We start from the raw sequence: 24,672 nt of genomic DNA on the forward strand, positions 1-24,672 counted from the left end.
AATTTCTTTTTGTAAGGTATAATATTATATAAAAACTTTTTTATTTTAAAAATATTATCTGTGCAACAATATATTTTTTTCTTTTTTAGTTTTTCGTTATTTTATTAAAAGCAATTGATATTCAAAATTTAGATTATCATAAATTTGTACTTGTATGTAAAAACATAATTAAAATAGTTAAGGTGTTTAATAAATTAAAAAAGTTTAACCAGTAAACGATACGTGCTGATTTTAAACTGTAACAGTACTCTTGGAGATGCTATAAATACTTTGAAACCTTATTCGTTATAAAAACACATCCATAATACACTTTTATTACAATAAATAAAAATGGGTATTTTTAGAACTAAAAGTTTGGTACGTTAGGTAATATTGGGCTTCTCACGAAAAACACTATTATAATAAAAATTTCTAAGAAAAGCCTAATATGCTTTTAAAAGAGCTTGCATTATTGAGTATATACATAAATGTACATATATATATATATATATATATATATATGAACACCCATTTTTGTATATTCGAATGGAACATATACCTTACAATTTGCTAAGAAAATGAGAAAGAATTATTTACATCAAAATGCCCTCATTACGAATATCATGTAAAATTACCATTTCATGGTACAGAAATAATATTTAATAGTGAAACAATTATTAGTTTTACTTTATTTTATTTTATTTTATTTTATTTTTTTTAATATATCTAGTACATATGGGGCCAAAATATTGTAACGCTCGTTTCATAGGATTATATATTTATTAAAGTATTATATATAATTAGTGTATGGAACATTAATTTAAATATGGGGCAAATATAAGGTTTTATTAAAAAACAATGTTCTTAATTTTCACAAATTACTTAAAATTTTTGAATAAAAAATTAATGTTTAAATCCATAGGAATAATATATGAACTATTTTTTTCATATTTATCCAATTATAAATTTTAATTAAATAAAAGAAAGGAAAATTTTAAAAAACAGAAAATTCAAAGTTGTATATATATTTTAAATAAACGACATAAATATATCGTGAAAAAAAACATATTTGCGTATATACTTAAATATATATATATGTATATAGTATATAAACTATTTTACTGAAAAATATTATATACGGTTATTGTATATTCGTTTCTACATTTACATATTTTCAGAGGTGGTTTACATGTTTGCTTGTTCAAGCGTTTTTGTCTTTCTATTATTGTCTTATTTCTGTCCTAAATATTTGAGATCGTTAACTTTAAAAATTAATTATTATATTTTCATTTGGGTATAGCAATTTTCAAATCTTATATATCATCATTCTCCTCTTGTTTTTCTTTTGCACATTTTTTGGATTTTTCCACCTTTTTCGCTTTTTTTTTCTGTATTAAAAAAAAAAAAAATTAATTTAAAATGAGTACTTTTTTTTTGTATGAAAAAATAAAACACATAAGCATACAAAGATGAATATATACAAAAACACATATAAATATATAAATTCCCAGAAAAATACAAATATACATAAATAAATATATATATAATCCTTAAAATTTTCTTCTTTTGGTTATTACCCCTTTTTGTGGTGTGTTTTTGAAATAATTTATTAAAAAATATGCATTAAGCATTAATAAAAAAACTACTATAAGTGCTACATAATGATTTTGAATATAATGCATAACTCCATTAGCATATGATGCAAAAAATTGTAACTTAAATAAAGGAGATATCATTGATGACGATGGACCAAGATTCAATGTTTGTGTACTAGCAAGTTGCTGTTGTTGTTGTTGTTGTTGCTGCTGCTGCTGATATAAAGCCACTCTACGTTTATAACAAGGAGAATTTTCTATGGATTCTCTTAATTTTCTAATAGACTCTTCACTAAATAATTCATCTAAATTGGGTGGGGGTTCAATTTTTTCTGATGATGGTAATTCTGGAGCACCCTCTACAGTAGTATTATGTAATGGTTCGGCAGTTACTTCAGTAGATGTAGATGCTGCTTCTGAAGGAGCTAAATTACTTGAAACAGGAGCTTGAACATTTGGTGCTTGACGAACTTGTTCAGCTACTTCACGAACTTGTTCAGCTACTTGACGAACTTGTTCATTTACTTGATTAGCACGTTCAGTTACTTGATTAGCATGTTCAGTTACTTGATTAGCATGGTCAGCCACTTGATTTGATAATTCACCGATATTTGTAGTTCTATGCGCCCCTATTTCATTCGTTTGAGGAATTCTATCTTCGGCTAAATCTAACGAATTGAGATTTACGTCTTTTGCAACAGTTGTTTGTGGAACGTGGGTAGTTTCTCGTAGACTCATTTTTATAAAATGTAACTCTCAAGATTTTTCTATTTATAATATTTTTTTCTAAATGTTATTTTCAGATATAAACAGTATACCTAATTTTAAAAAACAGAAGTACATAAAAAGTGGGATAATTACATCTATATCAAAATGTACAAGGCTTACAAAATTAAAAATTTTAAAAAGAATGCAAAAAATGCATTACCACAAGACGTTAAAAAATTTATTATATATACTGAATATTTGTTATCATGTTCATTTTTTTGTAATTTTATGGTTGTTCATATGTACAAATAGACTAAAATGCACATTGTAATTTATGTTATAAAATCAAAACACATATCTCTATTTTTACTTTAATTTAATAATTAATCTTTAAAAGGCTAATTATATAACATTATATGAGGGATGTACACAATATAAATGAATACATATATATATATGCTTTTTTTTTATTTTTAAATACCTCTTCGAGAAGAAAATTTAATATAAGAATAAAAAATATATAACTTCAAGATATCTTTAAATTCGTTATTATTTCTAGAATTTTTCACGATAATATACTTTTAAAAAATAAATAAAACGAATAAAAAAAATATATATTTACAGAAAATAAAAGATATAAAATTATATACAGATTTAAATAGCAAAAAAGTAACACTACTTTTTTTTTCTTAGCTATATTTTTAATTAAAAGAACTATTGTGTAATATTTAAAAAAATTATAAACCATAAATTGTTTTTTGTTGCACAAAATTATTTCAATGAAAAAATAAATTAAAAAAAAATATAATAAATTAATGTTTTCAGAGAGATTTATTATTTTATGTACATAATAAATAATCAAATATTTTATTTTTCTTTTAATATACTTCTAAAATAGCTAATTTTACATAAATTCATAAAAAAAAAAAAATATTATATATATTTAATGCTTCTATGTATACTTAAGGGTTTTTTTACAAATAATATTTTTTTAAATATTAAGTTTTTTTTAAATTATTTTTTACATTTTCTTCTTAATTTTTTTTTACTTTTAACAAGAATAATATAAAGCAAATAAAATTAATATAGTTATAAGTCAATATATACTATTTCCTAATTTTGTTATAGTTGTCCACATATAAAAAAATGATATATATTTTTTTATGTTATGCATACGGGGTTTTTATTTTATTATTTTGTTTGAGCATAATTATTTATCAAGTCCATAATATATATATATATATATATATATAAATTTTAGTATTACCTTACATCCGAGAAATATGAGTTTATTAATTTATTGTTTAATTATATTATTATTAAATTATATATTATTCATTAGCACAGACTCATTTTATGAACTATCTATTTTATTTATAATATAATAATTTGTATACTTGGTGCTTTTTAGTTTAATTACTTTTTTTTTTGTGCTTTTATATTATTGTATATTTTATAATTTTGCATGTAATTTAACTATTTCTACTAATATAATATGCTTGTAATAATAAAAACAATACAAAAAAGAATAATAAAAGAGCTGAAATTTTATTTTAACGATCTTATTTATATATCATTTAAATAAAGTATTTTTTTTATTTGGACAATTAATATATTCATTCTCTAAATTTTTTTTTTTTTTTAAAGATAATGTAGAAAGCATTAATTATATTTATATAGTGTATTATGCATATTTTCTTTTTAAGTATTTTAAACCTATTTCCTTAGAAGATTCCCGTTACAGGTAGCTTTTCCTTATAAAAACAATGCATAAACAGAATATAGTAATATTACGAAAAAAAATATAAATAAATTTTAATTACATTTGAAATGAAAAAGAAAATTGATCATGACATATATTTATAAGTATAAACTTATATATATATATTAGTTTAATATAAAAAAAGAGTAGAGCATCTCTTTATAGTAGAGTTCATATTAATAAATCTTATTTTTGCATAATATAATAAATTATGCTTTTCATTTTATATATATATATATATATACGGAGTATAAAAAGGCTTATTTCATATTTTACTATTCACATAGCAAAATTGTTAAGATAATAAAAATGGCATACTTTCTCTTGTTAGCTAATAAAGAGTAGTTTATATATGTGTATGTCATAAATAAAAATTTGTCCATGTGTTTTTTTTCCTTAATTTTTTCGTGTTGCATTTTTGTTACACTTTTATTTTATTCGTGTATATAATTATTATATAATCTTTTTATACACGAGGGCTGCTATGGGTATTATTTTTTTACGGTTTATTATTTTTATGACGTTCAGATATTTAAAAGAATTTTATGTTATTCTTAGAAGTGAAAATTTAATTATATATAAAAGTAAAAAAAAAAGGCTTATGGATTTAGAAACTTGTTGCGGAAATTATACGAATAGAATAATCCTATTACAAATTAAAAATCGTTGTTATACCTTATTCATTATGCATTGTATGGAACGAAACATTAAAATTAAAAGGAATTATTGGGGCGGGGGGTTTGTTTATAACGTTTACTACCAATGTCTGCTCAATTTTTGCTTGTGATATTTTTTTTTCATTCATCAATAAAATAAGTATCTGCAGTGATGGTAAGAAAATAAGCCATAAAATTTATATTTTTTATTTTTGGAATTTTTACAAAAGACAATCAATAAAATAGAATGCATATATATATTTTTTTTTAATTGATAAATAGATTATGTTCACCATAAGGAAATATTTTAATTTATCAGTTAAATGTCGATTTACTATTTTTACTTTAATACATTTTGATTTTCTATTCTCTCTCTCTATATATATATATATAACCCTAGTAGGAAATAAAGTATGACAAAACGCTGAGCAGGGCATAATAACAAAATGTCAAAATTATGTAGAGAGTATAAAACAGTTTGATAAAAATTATTATTTATAATACAATCCTATAAATTTTTGTTTAAATTTTACACTTTAATTTAGGAAATATATACATATTATTGTGTTTATATAAATATACACTTTATATATGAAAGCATGGAAAAATCATTTATTTCATTTGAGTCATCAATTATGAGCTCTTTTTCCCCCTTTTTCATGTGCTTTACAATCTTCTGATATATGTTTGGTGAATTTGGTACATTTTGTTAATATTTAGTTGATTCCATATTTTACAACATACAAAAATTATGCGTAACAAAAAGGAATAATATAAAATTTAACATCATAATAAAAAATGGTATTGTACATATTATAGCATTTGCCAATGTATGTTATGTTTTACTATTTTTCCTGAAATATATAAAGAATTATTACCAATTATTTGTCTATTAAAGGAAAATTATATTCAATTTTGAAAAATAACTAAAAATTATTAAAAAATGAAAAATACTTTCCATAAAAATAAATATATTAGGAAATAGAATAATTTACAAAAAGGGAATTTTTCTATATAGTATATAAGCAGCTCAAAGCTCTTTGAATATAAATTCTCTCAATTAGTTATTTTTTACATATTGCAATAATTTCGATATAAATAAAAGTAAATAAATTACAACTGTTTGTGTTATAAAATTAAAATCTACATTTAATAAAAAAAATATAATATTTTAATTCAGTATATTCATTTAAATTTTATTATTAAGAAAGTAAATACAATAATTTGATAAATAGTTAAATACATTGGTTTTATCTTTAATAAGAAAATCTAGATTTCCTCATGTGATAATAAAAGCGCAGTGTTTGACGTAAAGATGGAATAACATTTAAGCTGCAGTTAAATCATGTTCTCGTTTTTCTCTTTTTTTAAGTTCAATTAAACTCATTACGCGTAATATATCATGTGAATAACGATAATTTTGTCTGCATTAATAAGTATATAAAAATGTATATTTTTTTTTTTTTTCTTTCTTTTATTTGTTGTTTTTTTAAAGAAGGACGATTAATAAACTTTCGTACTAATAAAATAATTATAAGGGAAGTTTATTTGTTTTTAGAATTTTTTCTAGTAACATGCCATTGAATAATGCTTAGTTCGATTAGGGGCTTTAGAATTTGCATCAATGTTTTCAATTATTTAGAGCAAAAAAACTCGTAGTTTGTGTAATTATGGGATTAATAGTTCTTTTAACTTCAAATAAAAAAAAAAATATATCGATTCGACATGTGAAATATATTTTTTTTTTATCTTAACCAAAAATGAACTCATATATATATCTACATATGTATAATGGAACCTAATTTGTGCAATAAATAATTTCTAATAAATATATCAAACATTCTTGAAAGGATTGGAAATGTTACTTAAACAATTTTGAATTTTTTTAAATGCCTTACATCCTACATACTTGTTGGTATTTTCAATAAATTAATATAGGGTGATAAAAAATTTGCCAGAGAAGGTAAAAATATAAGTAGAACTAAATAGAAGCATTAATTAAAGTCAAATTTAATTAGTGTACAAGTATAAATATTTAAAATTTTTTTATAATTATCGTTGAAATTATTTTTAACACTAGTTGTTAAAACGTATCTTTTTGTATAAATAAATTTATGTAATACAAAATAAAGCATGAAATGACCAAATGATACAAAAATTCATAGTATAAAAAGAAATAAAGTGTCTATCTTAAAAGTTAGAATAATAAATTAAGCATCTAAAAAATAAAACAAAAAAAAAAAAAAAAAAAAAGAAGAAAAAAATGGTAAGAATAAATAATCTTTTTAAATTGTCAGAATATTTTTTATTTTTTTTAATTTTAAAATAATATATTCAATTAATTATTTTCCCTTTTTTTTATACATTTTTCAATTATTCATTATTTTTCTAGTAATATATTTATCTGAGAAGACACGTTAATTTTGTTTGCGTGCGTGTATACATATATATATAAAACATTTTTGGTTAAGATGTTTCTTTAATAGAATGCTTTAAAAAAAGTTTTGCCGTTCTAAGAAATAATAATGAATAAAAAATATATAACAAAAAAAAACATTTTTTTTAGAATTTTTATTTTTAGCCAACATGAAAAAGCTTGGAGATTTATGAAGAAAATATATAATTTTTCTATCAGAAAACCTAATACTCGTTAAAACATTAGATAATGATGTTATTAATATTGTTTGCATAAAAGTTTTGGAGCGAAAAGTTAAAAAAAAATATATTTTTTCAGATCTATTTATTTTTTCAAATTTTTTAGTAATATTGTAATATTCGTCCCCCCTTTTATTTCTTACTACATTATCAAGATTAATCATTTTATATAAATTACTCTGTTATATATTACACACATATATATATATATATATACATAATATTATTTACATACATACAGTATGTAATAATTCACGTACTTTTTTTATTTTTATCATATGCATTTCTTTATAAAACATGTACAAATTATAATAGGTGAATAGTGAGTTTTATATAAATAAATATAGTTTCTTATAATCACTTATGTTCTTTTTTTTTTGTTGTTTTTTAACACTAATATTATCATAGTTATTTAAATGTACATAATTTTATATGGTGTATTTATTATATAAAATTACGTAGATCATATATAATTATTTTTATAATAATTAAAATATAAAAAAATTTCACGCAGCTCAGCTGACTTAGTTTTAATATTCCTAAAATTTAATATAGTATTTAATAGCTATAAATACATCACATTATTAAATTTTATTCCTATTAACATTAAACGTTTTAAACAATTGAAAATAAAAATGTGAAATTATTTGATATTTTTGCTTATCTTCAGTAATGTTACCACCGTTGCTATCAGCATAAGAACCATGTAGTTTGTGTCTAATGATTGTATTCATTATATTAATGTAATATATAAAAAAAAAAATTTAGAAAGTAGGCTTTAAATTCTTTTTGTTTCTTGCAAAACTTTGGTTAAAATATATTTAGTTATAGGTTACTTATATTTTTTGTTTTTAAATGAACGACAAAATATAACTACAATATATACATGTTTATCTTCGTTTTTGTAAAAAAAATTATTTAGATGATTATTTTATATTACTGACATAAAACAGTTATTTTTGCTATTCTTATTATGTATATGAATTTTATCTTATTTTGAATAGTTATTTATGTATAAATAGTTAAATATAAACAAATATTTATACATATTATACACATACATATATTTTACTAAAATTAGATTTTGTGAGCTATTTTTCTTATTAGTAGCTCAGTAAGCTTTTACATTTAAGAACATTTTTAATCATTAGAGTATTACTTTTAATTTAAGAGCAAGTACAAAATGATGGTAAAGAATAGTAAGAACCCCATTAAATCCACAGGCGGTGGACTTAATAAGCATATATATAACAGGTATATTACTGAAGGATAGAGATATAACAAATAATGATTTTGTGAAAGGAAAATTTAATTTTTCTTTTATTGTTAAAGTTCTTTCACTTACGCTCGTTATATGGATATGTGAATTTTGCAATAATGTAACATAATAATAAAAATGCAAAAAATATGTTTTGACAGTTGCATTATAAATGTTGTGTAATAACTGTAGTGTTTTGATCATTGTGCTATGATTGTCATATAATAATTCTTGTGTTTTTACTATTTTATTTTGATTGTTATATTTTGATTGTTGTGTCTTTTTTTTTTTTTTTTTTTTTTTCTCTATTTTGTTTCGTATCCTGTATATTTTTCTTTTTAAAATAAAACTTTATTAACGTGGTAAAACGTACTTCTTTTTTTATATAAATTATTGATTACTATCTACAGGTTACAGCTGGAAGTTCCTTAAAGAAAGAAGTAAGCCACGGTAGTAGCACATTTGAGTTAATGACTAACAGAATAATGACTAATGTTGAAGAAGGTAACAAATCACAAGCTACAGGTACATGTGACACACTTGAAGATAATGAGAAAAAAGATAAAATAAAAGGTGAAAGAGAATCAAAAAAATCAGGTTGTACAGTAAGTAATATGGATAAAACATCAGGATTAAAGGAAAACATAACACATAATAAGAACTCTTGTACATCACAAATGTCTGACGCCCCAAAGGTAATATTACACCACAAGGATTCAGTTAATGAGATATTAAAAAGTGGAAAAGGGGATGGTAATGAATCATATAAAAAAGAAGTGGATATTTATGAAGGGAGTAAAAAAGACGGAGATTATAAACAGAAAGTGGTTTGGGAGTATTTATGAAAAGGTTAACTAATTATAAAGAAATCTGTGAATCACATTTAGTAGATTTAAAGAAAAAAGTATCAGATATTAAATTATCATTTAATTAGGATCCCCAAAATTGTTCAGAAAATAAAAAGAGAGAACTTGCAGGATTTATGAAAAAGTTATCAGATTATAAGGGTATTTGCAAACGACATCTTACAGGATAAGCTAAAAGGGTAACAATTCTTAAAAATTTAATATTTGAAGAATCAAAAGGCAATAAAACAAACAGTAAAGAAGCAGATAATAAAGGAGGAAGAATAGATTATAATGAGGGAGACAAAAAAGTAGATAACAGAGAAACAACATATAATAATTAATTAGGAAGAAAGAATAAGATGACGTTTCATTGGGCAGTATGGGTATTTTTAAGGTTTTATTGAATGATATTTACAATAAAATAAAAAATATAAATTTATATTTTGGATGAAAAATGTTTTATATATAGTGAAGTATGAAAAAGTTATTTATCAAGATGGAATTGTTGATAAAAATATTTTTATTGTAAAACGAAGTGTGATAAAATATACATTGCTTTGAGTTTCTGTTTCATTTGAGGCTATAACAAATATATTTGTATCTCTACAACTTCATTTATATAATATATATATATATATATATATATATATATATATATATATATTAAATTAGGTTCCTAGAGTGTGTATTAGTTATTTATATGTTCATAAAAGGTAAAAATTATAAAAGGTTAATTATATATGATTTTTTTGAAAAAGTTAAAAAGAATACTTTAAATAATATAGAGAAAATAGTGGAATCATTAAAAGTGTTTTATTTACGTAAAAAATATTTTTTGGGACTCCCAAATCATCGTATCCAGAACACAAGTAAATGCTTAAATATTTTGATGTGTAAGGGTAAAATTATGGATAAGCGACCTTTATATAACTTTATACTTTTTTCTTTTCGTTTTTTTTTTTTTCATAGGGTATTTTAAAATATGCTTTCAGTGCAATTTATTATGGTCTTTTACCATATATATTTATTTATCATTTTATACATATTTGAATAAATATTGTGTATTTATTTGAAGAAATATTTTTATTTAAGATATTTTTCATATATATATTATAAATGTTTAGATGTACATGAATTGTACATAATATTTTTTACAATGAAACTAATGTTAATACACTAAAATAGAGACTTGTGTTATATCCTTAAATCATCTCAAATTGTTTTATTTTTTTAATTTTAAGTAATTATTGTAATCCGAACTTAAAAGTTTTCTTTATTTTTTTAACGTTAAATATAAATGAATCTTACTTACTCTTATACTCCATTAAAATAAAATGGGTATATCTTTTTAAATATGCCAATTTTTCCTTTTGAACAGCTTATTCATTCAGAAAGTATTCATAAGAATTGTGATAAATATGTTATAATGTATATTATTTAATGTAATTATGGATACACTTTCAATATTTTTATATCCTGTAACATTTAAAATTAAGGTTTGCACATTAATTTATTAATTTATTTTATATTATTTTATTTTATTTTATTTATTTTTTTATTTGGAAGAATTTGTTGCCTAATTTGGAAATTTAAAAGAGGAATTTTTAATTTTTATATTGTATGCAGCGTTTAGATGTTGTTAATTATTTATTTACACATTGTGGGCGATCCATGGGTGATTTGAACTGAAAAAGGCATAATAAAAAAGAATGCACTCTATAAGAATGTGCACATGCACATACACATACACATACACATACACATATAATATATATTAATATAGATACATGAAAATGATAATCTAATTATATTTTACAAATTAAAACTAAGGTGTTTCTACATTAAAATTAATTATGGCTTAAAAGATCGTATATTTAGTGAAGGATTATTTTAAACCTTAAAAAATAAATTCTAAAAAATCCATTATTTTATAGTACAAAATTTAGTTGAACACAGGTAAAAATTACACATATTAAGAAAAAAAAACTACTTTTAATTTTTTTTTTATTTTCATGTATGTAAAAATATTTCGTTTTTATACCAGGAATTTTATGGATATCTCCTTATAATTTGCTTAATATTTCCATAACAGCATTTTTAAAGAAAGCGTGGAAAAAATACAATGATTTATTTTTTAATATCACTATAATTAATATAAATTAGCACTAGTCATTTTTTTAAAGAATACATACTATTATACTTTTGTAGAATATTAATATATTTTCCCTCTATTCCATCTATTTTTCTTTTAATATATATATATATATATAACTATAATAAATACCAGGAATATATATCAGTATATATTGATGATGCATATATATATTATGTCTTTTCTTATATGTTTCAAGAAAGTAAATATTTGAATGTAGCATTCCATATTGTTGCTCTTGTTTTGCTTTATTATAAATGTTTATAAGAATTTGAGTATATTTATTAATATAATTCACCTTAAATAATATTATAGTTGATTTATCATTTTAGTTACTTTTATAACCTATGGAACTGTAATTTTCATGTATTTAAATGTTATTTTAATTTAAGTATTTATAAGACGTAGAAAAGAAATGTCTGAAAATTTCATTGAAAAATTTTTTTAGGTAACCAAACATATTATTTATAAAATAATATACACAGTATAAATTATTAGAGCCCTTACACTTTTTGTAAGTGTGCTTATAGGTGATACTTTTACTTTTTGTGTCATATTAGTATATCATATATTTTAAAATATCCTAAGAAATTTTTTTTCTCATTCAATAAAAGTTGTAAATATTGTAACTCTTTTTAAAATATACTCTTTGCAAAAAAATATAACTGCAAATTTTAATGAAATAGGAAATATATTTATTGAAACGTTTGATGATTGTTGAATAGTTATTGTTCCATAGGAAAAAAACATAACCATACAATTTATATTAATCAAAATATTTGGTTTCTTAAATTTAAATGATTATTCATTTTACATTTTGTTATTACTTTAACTGAATGCAATATGCAGTATTGATAATGTAAAATTATATTTCAGTACTTCTTTTATTGCTAAGATGCTTAATGAGAAACTTAGTAATATTCTTATAAAAATAATATCTTCCTTAATACAAAATAAGGAAACATTATGGATACCATAATTGTAGAAGCTTAATGAAAAAGTTTAAAATGATCAATAGAAGTAATGTACATTTTTACATGTTTTATTACATAATGACAAGATAATGTATTCTTTCTTTTGATTATAAACCTACAATAATGTACGGCAAAATTTTACATGGTAAAAAATAAAATTTTATTTTTTTCATTCTGTATATATAAGATTATGGCTATATATGAATATACAAACAGAAACTGATGCTTTCAAAATTCTTTAAATCTACTTATTTCTTGAACAAGAATAATTTTTAATAAATAAATTATTTTAAATTATAAAATAAAAAAAAAATTTTAATATATATGTCATTCCGAATATTTCGAATTTTCCTGTGTTCTTATTGGAGTTTACGCATACTGTATATAACATAATTATATACGTGAAAACATTCATAAATAATGCAAAACTTAAAAAAAAAAAAAAAAAAAAATAATAATGAAAGAGTTTTAAACAAATAGAGAAACAAGAGAAGACATATATAATTTACTTTGTACATATATGACAAAATTACAATATAAATTTTTCTACTGAAGAAAAATTCAACGAAATCTTACTGCAAAAATATATTTATAAACGTATGTAAACAAAGAAAAAATCAAAGTTAATAATTTACGATATATACAATTTTTCAGATATCAATAATACTCTGTACCAATAAATGGCAGACAAAAAATGGCTCTACGTACATATATATATATATATATATATATACGAATAAGAGCATATTTGTGTATCTTCTTTTTATACTTTTATGCTTTTAAGTTATTTAATTTATTATTTTCATATTAATTGTCATTATTCTTACCTTTTCGTGATTTTTCTACTTTCTTTGTTTTCTGTATTTCCATATTTATATACTAAAAGAAATCCTTTCACAAGGTGCTTTATGCAAAAATGCTAGATGATATCTATGAAAACGTTTTCAATTATATATGTGTACAATAATTTTATATCTCTTTAGTTAAATACTTTAAAGTTCTGTAATGATTTTGGTAAATGAAAAAGAAAAAAAAAATGAACAAACTTTATTATTCTTTATATTTTAAAATCACTTAAACATTTCTTGGAAAATGTATTATTCTTGGGCATCTGTTTTATTACTTTTCTCAGTCAACAACATCCACTTCTTATTATTTATCCATTCGTCAATAAGGGATTTTGTACATTTCTCAAAAACAATTTTCTTTTCTTTTTTCCATTCTGACCATTTATACCCTTCACCGGATATATATACATTTTCTTTAAGCTGGATCCAATTCATCCATTGTTGTCCTTCTCTAGCAACTCTCTCTTTCCATTTGAGCCAACGTTTCCATTCTGATATATTAAACCATTTAGGCCATGTCTCATTTTCCCAATGTGACCAATAATTATTTTCTTCAGATTTCCAATCACTCATTAACCATGTCATAATTTTATCGTTTTTCCATTGCACCCATTCCGATATTAACCGAAAATCTAATAATGATTCTTTTTCTTTAATCCAATTTTCAAAATCTGCTACCATAAGTTGTTTTCCTTCAGTGTGTATCCATTCTTTCCACTGAGTTTCATTCCATGTTGAAGATTTTGATAAAATATCAGATTTAATTTCTACATCCATATATTCATTACAATTCATCCATTTATTTTTTATGGATTTTATCCATTCATCCCATTCAGCTTCTGTTTCTTTAAGCCATTCGTCTTTTCTAATATTCATGGATGCATTAAATTGTTCCCAGTCTGACTCCAACCTCATCATCCAATTTTGCCATGCACAATTTTTTAGTGTTTCTGTTTCTTCTATTGCACCTTTCCAAAAATCCATTAAATTATTTGGTTCATATTCACTTCGGTTATTTTGTGCACTTGAAGACTATTTAAAAAATTTTTATACGTATGCATATGTTGTATAAATTTATAGTATTACGAGGGTTATCCCTCTACACTTATATATGTAAATATGCATATACATATGTGTGTATAAGTATGAGTATTTTTTTGTGCATATGTATGTGTTAATGTATATGTGGGCTTTTATCTTACTGCAGAAATATTATTTAAGAGAAGAACGAAAAATAGAAAAAATACAACAGTTGATAAACGTGAAACAAAGGATTTTGTGTTCATATTTAATAATATGTGCTTTCTAATTTCTGTAGTCAAAGATGAAAAATATGATCTCTGGGTAATTAAATCGCGCACATTCTTATTCGGCTCCATGTTATATATATTAGCAATAAACTAAAGATCTTTGAATGACAGAGAGTTCTATCAGAATTTAAACACAATTTATAATTATATATTATTTTTGTTTATGAATAGAATGTGGGTAAGCATTTCTAAAATATTATATGATTAATATAAAGAGGCTAATTACAAAATAGATATTACACAAAAAAATAATTAAAATTAAAAAAATAGCATAAAATTTAAAAATATTAATATCATTAATTATTTGTTTATAAAATTATGCAAAATAATTTTAAAATGGATAGTTAAATAACAGAAATTCAATATAAATTATGTATATATTTTGCAACCATCTTTTTCTTAGAGTGCCACTATTAGATGTTCAACAAAAACTACGTACTATTTTTATAAAAATTTTATTTAAATTAATTATGCCTTTAGTAGATATTTATTAACTTCTCTGTAATGTTTAAATGACACTGTTTTTGTTCTTGTTTTGAAATCAATTCATTCTAATAAAGATAAATGGAACTTGATACGTTCGTTCTTATATTGATTTAGGATAAAATATATATATATATATTTATTATTTTTCTGGAGTATTAGGTATTGCTTGGAGGAGTTTAACATAATAGTATCTATTCGTTTTTACTAGTTTCTTTTTATTATTTCATTTAAAAATAAACTTATTAATAGAGGGGATATCTATAGATAATTAGAAATATTCATTTTTTCTTTTCAATTTTTTTTCTCTCTAAATATATATACATTTTTATCACTTCAATTATGTATTTTATTTGTAATTAATAAAATAACAAAATATTGGTATGAAATCATGTTTTTAAAAAAAAAAAGAAAGAAAAAACAAGTATTTTAATACTAGTAATTAAAAATAAAAGAAAAAAAATATACGTGCAAAATATATAGTTATAAAATAATCACAAAAGGGCTAGTAACCCCCTAATAAATTTTATTTGTACATAAAATATATTTAATTTCTTTTCTTATATTATTATTTTATAAATTATGATGCTCTACAATAATATCCTTATAATATAAGCCCATTCATACGCAATTACCCATTATCATATATTAAAAAATTTATATTTTTATTAACTCTCATTTTGGTAAAATTATTCTTACATTTAAGGTAAACTTTTTGAAAAATGAATACAATATGTTGTAATACAAAATATTGTAAACAATTATATTTTTAAAAAACTACTTAAATATGAATAATGCATCTTAAAAGAATTATAACACTTATTTGAACGACTTTCTTAGTCCTTATATTACAGTATTGCAGTATAGCAATATATATTAAAAAAAATATTCATTCGAAAAAAAGACATTATTTAAATATTATATGTACATTTAATGAGAACAATCATTAATAGAAAGTTTTGCTTTAAATATAGTATGTAACAAAGAGTAAAGGACGTCTTTTTTTATATATGGTAAAATAAAAATATGAAAAAAAATAAAATATAAAGAGGAACAACAACATTTCATGAATATCCATAAAATCCTTATCTCATTATATTTAGAGTAATATAGAAAATATAATAAAAAAAAAAAAAAAAATTAAATAAAAACAAAAATTTGTGGGTTACATGTATTAAATAAATAACTATATATAATTATATAATATGAAAAAAGTAGACTGATAATTGAAATGGTCTTTCATTAATTATAATAATAGCTCACATACAAATTTTATATAATATACAATACTTATATAAGTTTTTTAGTTTTTTTAAATTACATTTCGTAAATTAAACAAAGTGCATAAATTCTATATTTTAATAATTTTAAATATAAAAACATATAATTTGAATATTTTTAAATGTGTTATTTAAAGGTGTAGCAAAAAGGAAAAATGTTTCTTACTTTTTAATGTTTTTTATATTAGAGAAATGATACAAAATGCTGCAAAACCGTAAAATGTGTTTAATTAGCGCAACTGTTTTTTCATGTGACGCTTAAAATAAATACATATATATATAATATATATATATGAAGTATATGTATATAATTATTATAGATGTGCATATAGTAGCGTTCCCTATAGTGTGTAGATTCTTTTATGAAAAAAAAATTGATAAGGGCTTTTTCCCTTTATACATATATTTTAGTTTTGAAAAGATTAGTTTCATTTAAAGAATATATGTATACTTTGACACATAAAAGCAGCATACATTTTTATAATTAAGAAGATGAAAATATATTTTAAGAAAACAACAATATAATTTAATTTTTTTTTTTTTTTTTTTATTAAAATAAAAGTAATAATATTCTATAATTTTTAAAGTAAGATATGTCAGATTCCATTGGCAAGTATATATTTTTGAATGTTCTAAATAGTTTGTAACATTTTTTCTATTTTCTACTATAGTATATAATATGTAATGCATATTGCGTTAAACAATATATTCGTGGGGTTAAGTGTTATCTGTTTGTATAATTTTTTATTATTAAAAAGTATAACTTCTGTAAATGAAACAATCTTAACAGAGGTATTGTGAATAAGTAAAATTATGTAAAAAAACGAACATTTTATATACAGTATATTTAGATGCCAATAAAATATTTGTTATTACATTATATCATAGAAATAATTGTTTATTACATTCTAATGATAAAAATTTAGTATTTTCATTTTTTTTTATATAGCGTATAGTTGAATAATTGAGGGAAAGGTTAACTAATATTAGCAATTTAAAACATACGGTATGAAGTTTTATATAATAATAAAAAAGGTATGAAAGAAAAAGTATAAATATTGTATGATCGTTAAACGTGATTGAGTAGTTTAAATAATGTAACTATTTGAATAAAATAATTTGAATGATTAATTATTCCTTTTGGAGAAGTAATAACAATAGTGTATATAAAATTATAGTATTTAGGAGACGTTTTTCCTTAGATTAAAATATGTGCATGCTGTAATCTTGGGTTACGAGTTTCCATGTTTTACAGAATAGTTGAGTAGATACAAATAAGGAATAGACAATGTATATAATTTAAAGAGGAAATGAAAAAGAATAAGTTCTTATGTTTCTTTAAATTTTATTTTTTTAAACAGATATAAAAACTAATTTCATTTTAATATATAATCGCACACTTATTGTTGACTTCGTGTTATATATTATGCACTCACTTGGTATATTCATTGAAAACCACCAGGGTTACATAATTTGTTAAATTAAGAAGCATGAATGGTGTGGTACTATATTGTGATGCAGTAACTATTTAACAAAATAAAATAAAAGAAAAATGTTACTGTTTTATTTTATTATTATTTTTTTTTTATAAAGTTTTAACTGAATTTTATGTTATCAACAAAATATAATTATGAAATAAATGTTCGTCTTTATTTCTCATTTTAAAATAAAAATAGAAGAATAATATTTATTAAAACATCTAGACTATAAAATTAGAACTAATATTGTTTATTTACACACTCGGAATATATGAAGAACATAAAATGAAAAAAAAGGAATATTCGGCTTCCTAAAAAAGAAGTTACAACAAATAAACTTTAAAAATGATGACAAGAAAAAGAACAAATTATATTAATAAAATATGAACTTCAATAAAACTTGAAAATATTAAATGTTTCAATATATAATATTTTTTTAATTGTACTGTTATATATGTTTAACTGAACTTATGAATTCGATAATAAAATAATTGTTTGTACCTTAAGATATGTGTATATATTTGATGTATTAAAATGATTTTAATGGTTTTAATAATAAAAGTTCCTTATTATGAATATATGATTTATCTAAATGTGTTATTATACAATTGATACTAAGGTAGTTAATAAAATAAAAAGTATAAGATGGTACTATTTTATATATTATATAATTTCATTATGTTTCACTGTGTGAATACAGAAATCGTAAGTTTCATTGTGTATATACTGTGTAAAAATATTAAAAATTAATACCTTAACAAATCATATGTTATTATTATATTTTATTAGTTTTTTGTTATAATTTTATATTAAAAAATTGATTTTGCGAATAGAACGTATTAGCAGCTAGTGTATGCACTAAAGTACGACAAATAATTAAAAAATTTATGAGAATGCCAAAATCCTTGAAAATTATATGAATTCAAAAAAAAATATTTCATATTTTAAAAAAATATATGTTGGCATATTTTTATTTGTTCATGTTATGTTTTACAAAAATATAATATTTAACTTTTAATATTTTGTGTGTTTTAAGGATGAATGTAGAGTTATTTTTATTATATACATTTTTTTTAGAACATAGAAGCAAAAGTAAATTGGCCACTTATTTTTAAAAGACCGAACTATAGGAAAATTGCTGCAAATAATATATGTATATTGTAGTTATGTCTTAAAATTATATATTAAATTTACTTTTTTTTCCACTTGACCAATATACATTATCCTTTAGTGTACAAAATAATTTAATCTTAAAGAATTGTTTTTTTATAATTTTTTTACCCTTCACATTTAATATGAACAATATAATATTTTATGAACCTTTTTTTTTTTTAATAATAATATAGAAAAAAATATAAAATTATTTTTTTTATATATATCAATTAGCTTCATTGGCTTATTCATTTTATACATAATTTTTTTTGTTTATGACGTGTTACATAGTATGTTGATATATAAAAAATGGACATGCATATAGTTCACTATTTAAATATATTTGTTAAATGATATCATATAAGAATAAATAGAAAAATTCGTCTTTTAAATGTGAATCATTGAACTTGACACATGATAAAAATAATTATATAAATTAAATATTACAATATTTTCATATTAAAAATATTAAACTTTCCTTGTAACTGTTGTTTTCGGGTAAATTAAAGAATATATTTTATTTACCTTTGTAAAATATGAAAACCTTGTGAGTAATTCATTGAATATTAAAGAAATATTTACTTATTGCTTAATCAAATAAACAACAGCTCTTACTTTTTAATATATTTATGCTTTGGTGTAAATAAGATTGTACTTAATAAGAGGTTACATGGAAACTCAAGATATATAAGGATTTTTACGAAAATTTGAAATATGTGGAATTTATAATTTAAAAATCTCCATAAAATAATATAACTTTCCATTTGATATAATAATTAGAATGAATATGAGCTAATAAATAAAATTCATGACTTTTATAGAAAAACTAGATTAACATTATTGTGTTCACTCCCATACACACATGCATACAAAACTGTATATTATTTGAACATGTGTATTAAAATATGTAAGGTAAAAAGGTAACTACAAAAATTCTAAACAAAACAAAACGTAATAGTAAATAGCTTTGTGAATGTAAAATAATGGAAAAAATACAAAGTATTTAAAAAAATTATTAATGAAAAATATAAAATTAGTTATAAAGCTTATGTTTTACACATATTATAACTATGAATAGAATTTGATAATAATGTTATTAATGGGATTTTAAAAAGATTAACAAGTTTTCACTAGGAAAAAAGAATGAACTGTTAAAAACAGAAACGTCATTGAGATAACAATTTAAAGAATATGCATAAAAAAATAAGAGGTATTAAAGCAATTTTTTAGCATTAATATGTAGTGGTTAAAGAATCATTCTATGATTGCATGTAGTCCTAAGAATTGAAAAAAAAAATTTAGAATAATTGAGGATACTGCAACTTAAAGCATTATATGCATTTTTTAATAACTAAAAATTGTAAATAACACTAACAGGTATTACACATATATATGACAGCAATCTTTTAAATCTGTCTACGATTTTATTATGAATTTATTAATTATACATATTTTATTAACAGAGATCATAATATGTAAGCTATAAATGGAAATTATACGTTCCCAAAAATTTTAAAACGTATTTTTAATAATAATATTAATTAAAATTGCAATTTATCCATTCATTTAATAAAAATAAAAAATTAAAATTAATTCAAATAATATATAATTGTTACTTAGATATGTTTCTACGAACTACATTTACGTTTGTGAAATAGTTTTACCAAAATGAATACTATAGTTAGTACAATATTTTAAAGAAAATAAATTTTAATAATTAAACCAAACTTTTAAACACATAAAAAAAAAGAAAAAGAAAAAAAAAAATTACAGTAATAAAGAATCTTTAAAAAATAATATAATTTAATTCGTATTTATTTTTGTTATAAATGTACAATGAAATTTCTAGGATTATATATATGTAAAACACTTGTTTTTTATGTACAAACTTTTTGGTTAAAATAGTTAAAGCGATAATGAAGTCTTACTTTTTTTCATGATTATAATTAAAAGTAATCTTAAAAAAATTAAGTTCTTTTATCTAGCATTAATTAAGGGTTACTTAACAACGAACTTAGAATTGTATTAATGTATTAAAATGTAAAAAAATATATTTCTTAATAAAACAAAATTAAAATAATTTTCATTTTATTTTACTGAATAATAATACTTCGAGTATATTAAATGAATATTTATAAATAAAATAGTGCAGTTTGAATTATTAAGTTTTATATAAAAATAACATAAATGAAAATATAATGAAAATAACTCTACCGTTTCATAAATTTTTTGTAGTGAAATCTTATATTAACGTTATTACATATTCTGTACTACTATAAAGAATATTAAAAATAAGCTTGTTATTTGAAATATTGTAAATGTATAAATTACACATTTAAATTATTTTTATTTGATTTTTTCTCCAACTCGTTTTTTATATTTGATTATAAGTGTTTATATATTTTTATATATATATTTCACGAATAAGTTTATAATAAAGTATTTACTATAATTTAAAAGGAAACAATTACAAGAACGTAGAAGCATTTTTTACTTTGAAGAAAATTTGTGGGCTTAAATATATATTTATTGAATTATTTAAAAAAAATAGTAAAGAAAAAGTAAATTTGTTGTTATTTTTATTAAGTATATAATAATATAAAATCCATAAAATTTGTTTCATTTTCAAGTTCATTTCACATTATAAATTAATATATATATAATACGTGGTTGTAAGAACAATTCCTAAAACCCAGTCAAAATGCAGTTGTTTCATTATAATTCATTATATTCTATTTTTTTTTTAGTTCGGCATTGCTTCAGTTAAGTCACTTATAAATACACTAGTATAGCATTAAAAAAAAAAAAAAATAAACAAAGGAAAAATAGTTAAAAAATTTATTCTATATGATATCTTGCAAATTTAATGATTCTAAATATTATATATTTTTTTAAATTTAATACTTTTTTTTTTTTTTTTTTTGTGTTACTTGCAAGAAAATAATAAGAATTAGTGGATTATTTAGAATTAAATAAATAAAAAGAAAAAAAAATTATTAATGAAAAAATATAGTTATTATAAAATATATTATATCGATATTTATTTTTAGCATTTGCTAGTCAATTTATACTTTGGTTGCACTGTTAAAGGATATACATGGTATTTATTCTTAGATAAAATTAGTATTCTAATATTGTAAAAATTAATTTTTTATTTTTGTTGGATTATGGATAGGTGTATGTATGTATAATTTAAAAACTGAAATTTTTTTTTAGAAAAAATGATGAGCATGTTGAGTGAAAAATAGAATAATATATTTAGTGGTACTAGATATAATCAGATTTAGTTAAAAAAAAAGAAAAAAGGATAAATGTATTTTCATTGCATAGATTATATATTATGCGAAAAAAAAATTAAAAATGGGTATTTTTTTTGTTAAAATTTTTGTATTCATCCTCCTAGAATATATCTTTGTATGCCGTATTAGTGTAAGATCTTAAATTAAATAACTTGTGTTTATAGAGTGTTTTCTTTTAAATGTGTGCATTATGAAATATATAGTTTCATTAATACAAAAATTTCTATATTCTTGCATATTTTGATAAATAATTAATTTTTCAGTTTTTCTTTGTTATATCTTTGAATACGAATAGGATAGATAGGGTAGCATTACATTTAAAAGATAAGAGAATGTTAGAAAATAATGATTTGGATAAATTAATACACTTGTTAAAAGAAATTGAAGGAAAAGAAGAGTCGAAGAATGATGTGTCAAAATACGGAATAAAAACTATTATAATGTTTAGAGAATTAAATGAAATTCTCTTAAGCAATGATCTCAAAAGAGAACATATGTTAAATGATATAACACATATTTTATCGAGTAACCCGGAGACGATTAAATCGAAGTTAAAGGATTTAGAAGAATGTTTATCGGGCGATGAAGAAATATCAGAATCAAAATTAAATGAGGTAAAAGAAATTCTGTTAGGTAATGAACTATTTTCGGAAGATATAGCAAAAAAACTGAAAGAATATCTATTATGCAGTGGTCCAATGAAAGCAGCTGTATTGTTAAAAAAACTAAAAGAAATTCTGTCATCTGATCCTCAGATGATAAAATTAAAATTAGAAGTGTTAGAAAACATTCTATTAGGAAATGATGCAACAATAAATGACCCCAATATAAAAGAATTAAGAACATTGTTAATGAAAGTTCTAAGTAATTATTCTAAATTAAAAGATAATAATCAAAGGACAAATATTAACTTTTTAAATAGAAGTAATGAAGCCACCAATAATAATTTAACTAAACATAAAGACACTATAAAAGAAATTGATGAAAATATTATGTGTCGATTAGAGCAGAATACTGATTCAGAAAACAAGAATAACGAAATAAATAAAAATCATTCATTGTTACAGAGTTTTAGTTGTGAAAATGAAAGTGATATGATGAATGAAATGCAAATACCAAAAAAAAAAGTTCATACTATAAATATATATATGAAAGATAATACAAACAAAGATAAATTATCAAACAAAAAGGAAAGCGTCATAAGTATATACTTGACTAAGAAAAAAAAGTAATTACTAAAGAAAAGTAATTTAATTATAATTATTATGACTAACGAAAATTTACATGTCTAAAAATGTAGGAATTGTAGTTGAACAAATTAGAAAATATAATTTGAAGGGATAAAATTTCAAAATGTAAGAGGATATTTAAACACATGTTATTTATTCTACTAATTGGACATTCAATTAAAGCAGTTATGTAGTTGTTTTTTTAACGCAAAATGGGTTCCCTTTAATATAAATATATTGTTACTAGGTTTTTTCATATAACCCATTTCACTCATTTTGCTGAAGTAATGCTTTTACTTAATAAATAATGATAATAATTGGGTATCAACAGATTAATAATAGAGAAAATAATTATATAACCTAAATTTTTATAAATGTTATATTTAATATATTAATTCAATTGCATACTAAGATGCCAATTCTACGAGATAATAATTAATGCACATTAAAATATTTTTTACTGTTAGTACTCTACAGATTTTACTCCTTTAATTCCCTTTACTCTTTTTTTTTTTTTTTAATTGTAAATAGCATGCAAAAAGTATACAGTAATAATTCTCTATCCCTATATATATATATCGCTTTTGTGGGCGTTATATTTGGTTAAATTAACACTATTTAATTTTTTCTAATTATTTATTTAAATTAGGCATTCTTAGATGTCTAGTTTGTAAGGATAACTGTGCGTACATATATATATGTATAAAAATTGATATACAGATATATATTAAAAAAACTTATTATTTTTTTTTGTTATATTATATCATATGTATTTACATTAAATTATAAATTTTTTTTTTTTTCACATTTATTTGAGTCACAAGTATTTATTATTGCATTTTATCATATAAAACATTAACCTTTAATTTAATAATTTTTTTTTTGCTATTTAAAACAAAATATAAGCGTATAGTGTGTTAGTTCAAATAAGACCAAGATTAAAATATGTCTAATGCAATGAATCATGCTCATTTGAAATTATTTTCTATAAGGAGCATATAAAAAT

At 20.9% G+C, this 24,672-nt stretch overlaps 4 protein-coding genes across 4 annotated transcripts; 2 read left to right on the forward strand and 2 right to left on the reverse strand.

The window, feature by feature from the left end:
• Nucleotides 1-1,292: 1,292 nt before the first annotated feature.
• MKS88_001720 (skeleton-binding protein 1) lies at nt 1,293-2,312 on the reverse strand (the record flags this gene model as incomplete). The annotated part of the gene is made up of 2 exons (XM_067214673.1): nt 1,293-1,367; nt 1,557-2,312. 2 exons carry the CDS (start codon nt 2,310-2,312, stop codon nt 1,293-1,295), a joined length of 831 nt encoding a protein of 276 aa, XP_067074606.1.
• A 6,226-nt stretch (nt 2,313-8,538) lies between these two features.
• Nucleotides 8,539-9,802, forward strand: MKS88_001721 (uncharacterized protein; the record flags this gene model as incomplete). Its single annotated transcript, XM_067214674.1, has 4 exons — nt 8,539-8,544; nt 9,024-9,440; nt 9,548-9,620; nt 9,690-9,802. 4 exons carry the CDS (start codon nt 8,539-8,541, stop codon nt 9,800-9,802), a joined length of 609 nt encoding a protein of 202 aa, XP_067074607.1.
• A 3,882-nt stretch (nt 9,803-13,684) lies between these two features.
• Nucleotides 13,685-14,814, reverse strand: MKS88_001722 (tryptophan-rich protein; the record flags this gene model as incomplete). The annotated part of the gene is made up of 2 exons (XM_067214675.1): nt 13,685-14,467; nt 14,638-14,814. 2 exons carry the CDS (start codon nt 14,812-14,814, stop codon nt 13,685-13,687), a joined length of 960 nt encoding a protein of 319 aa, XP_067074608.1.
• A 7,955-nt stretch (nt 14,815-22,769) lies between these two features.
• On the forward strand, nt 22,770-23,669 carry MKS88_001723 (uncharacterized protein; the record flags this gene model as incomplete). The annotated part of the gene is made up of 1 exon (XM_067214676.1): nt 22,770-23,669. The coding sequence occupies one exon, from the start codon at nt 22,770-22,772 to the stop codon at nt 23,667-23,669; it is 900 nt and encodes a 299-aa protein (XP_067074609.1).
• Between the last annotated feature and the right edge of the window lie 1,003 nt (nt 23,670-24,672).

The sequence above is a fragment of the Plasmodium brasilianum genome, chromosome 6, assembly GCF_023973825.1.
Source record: "Plasmodium brasilianum strain Bolivian I chromosome 6, whole genome shotgun sequence".
In the NCBI taxonomy this organism is placed as follows: Eukaryota; Apicomplexa; class Aconoidasida; order Haemosporida; family Plasmodiidae; genus Plasmodium; species Plasmodium brasilianum.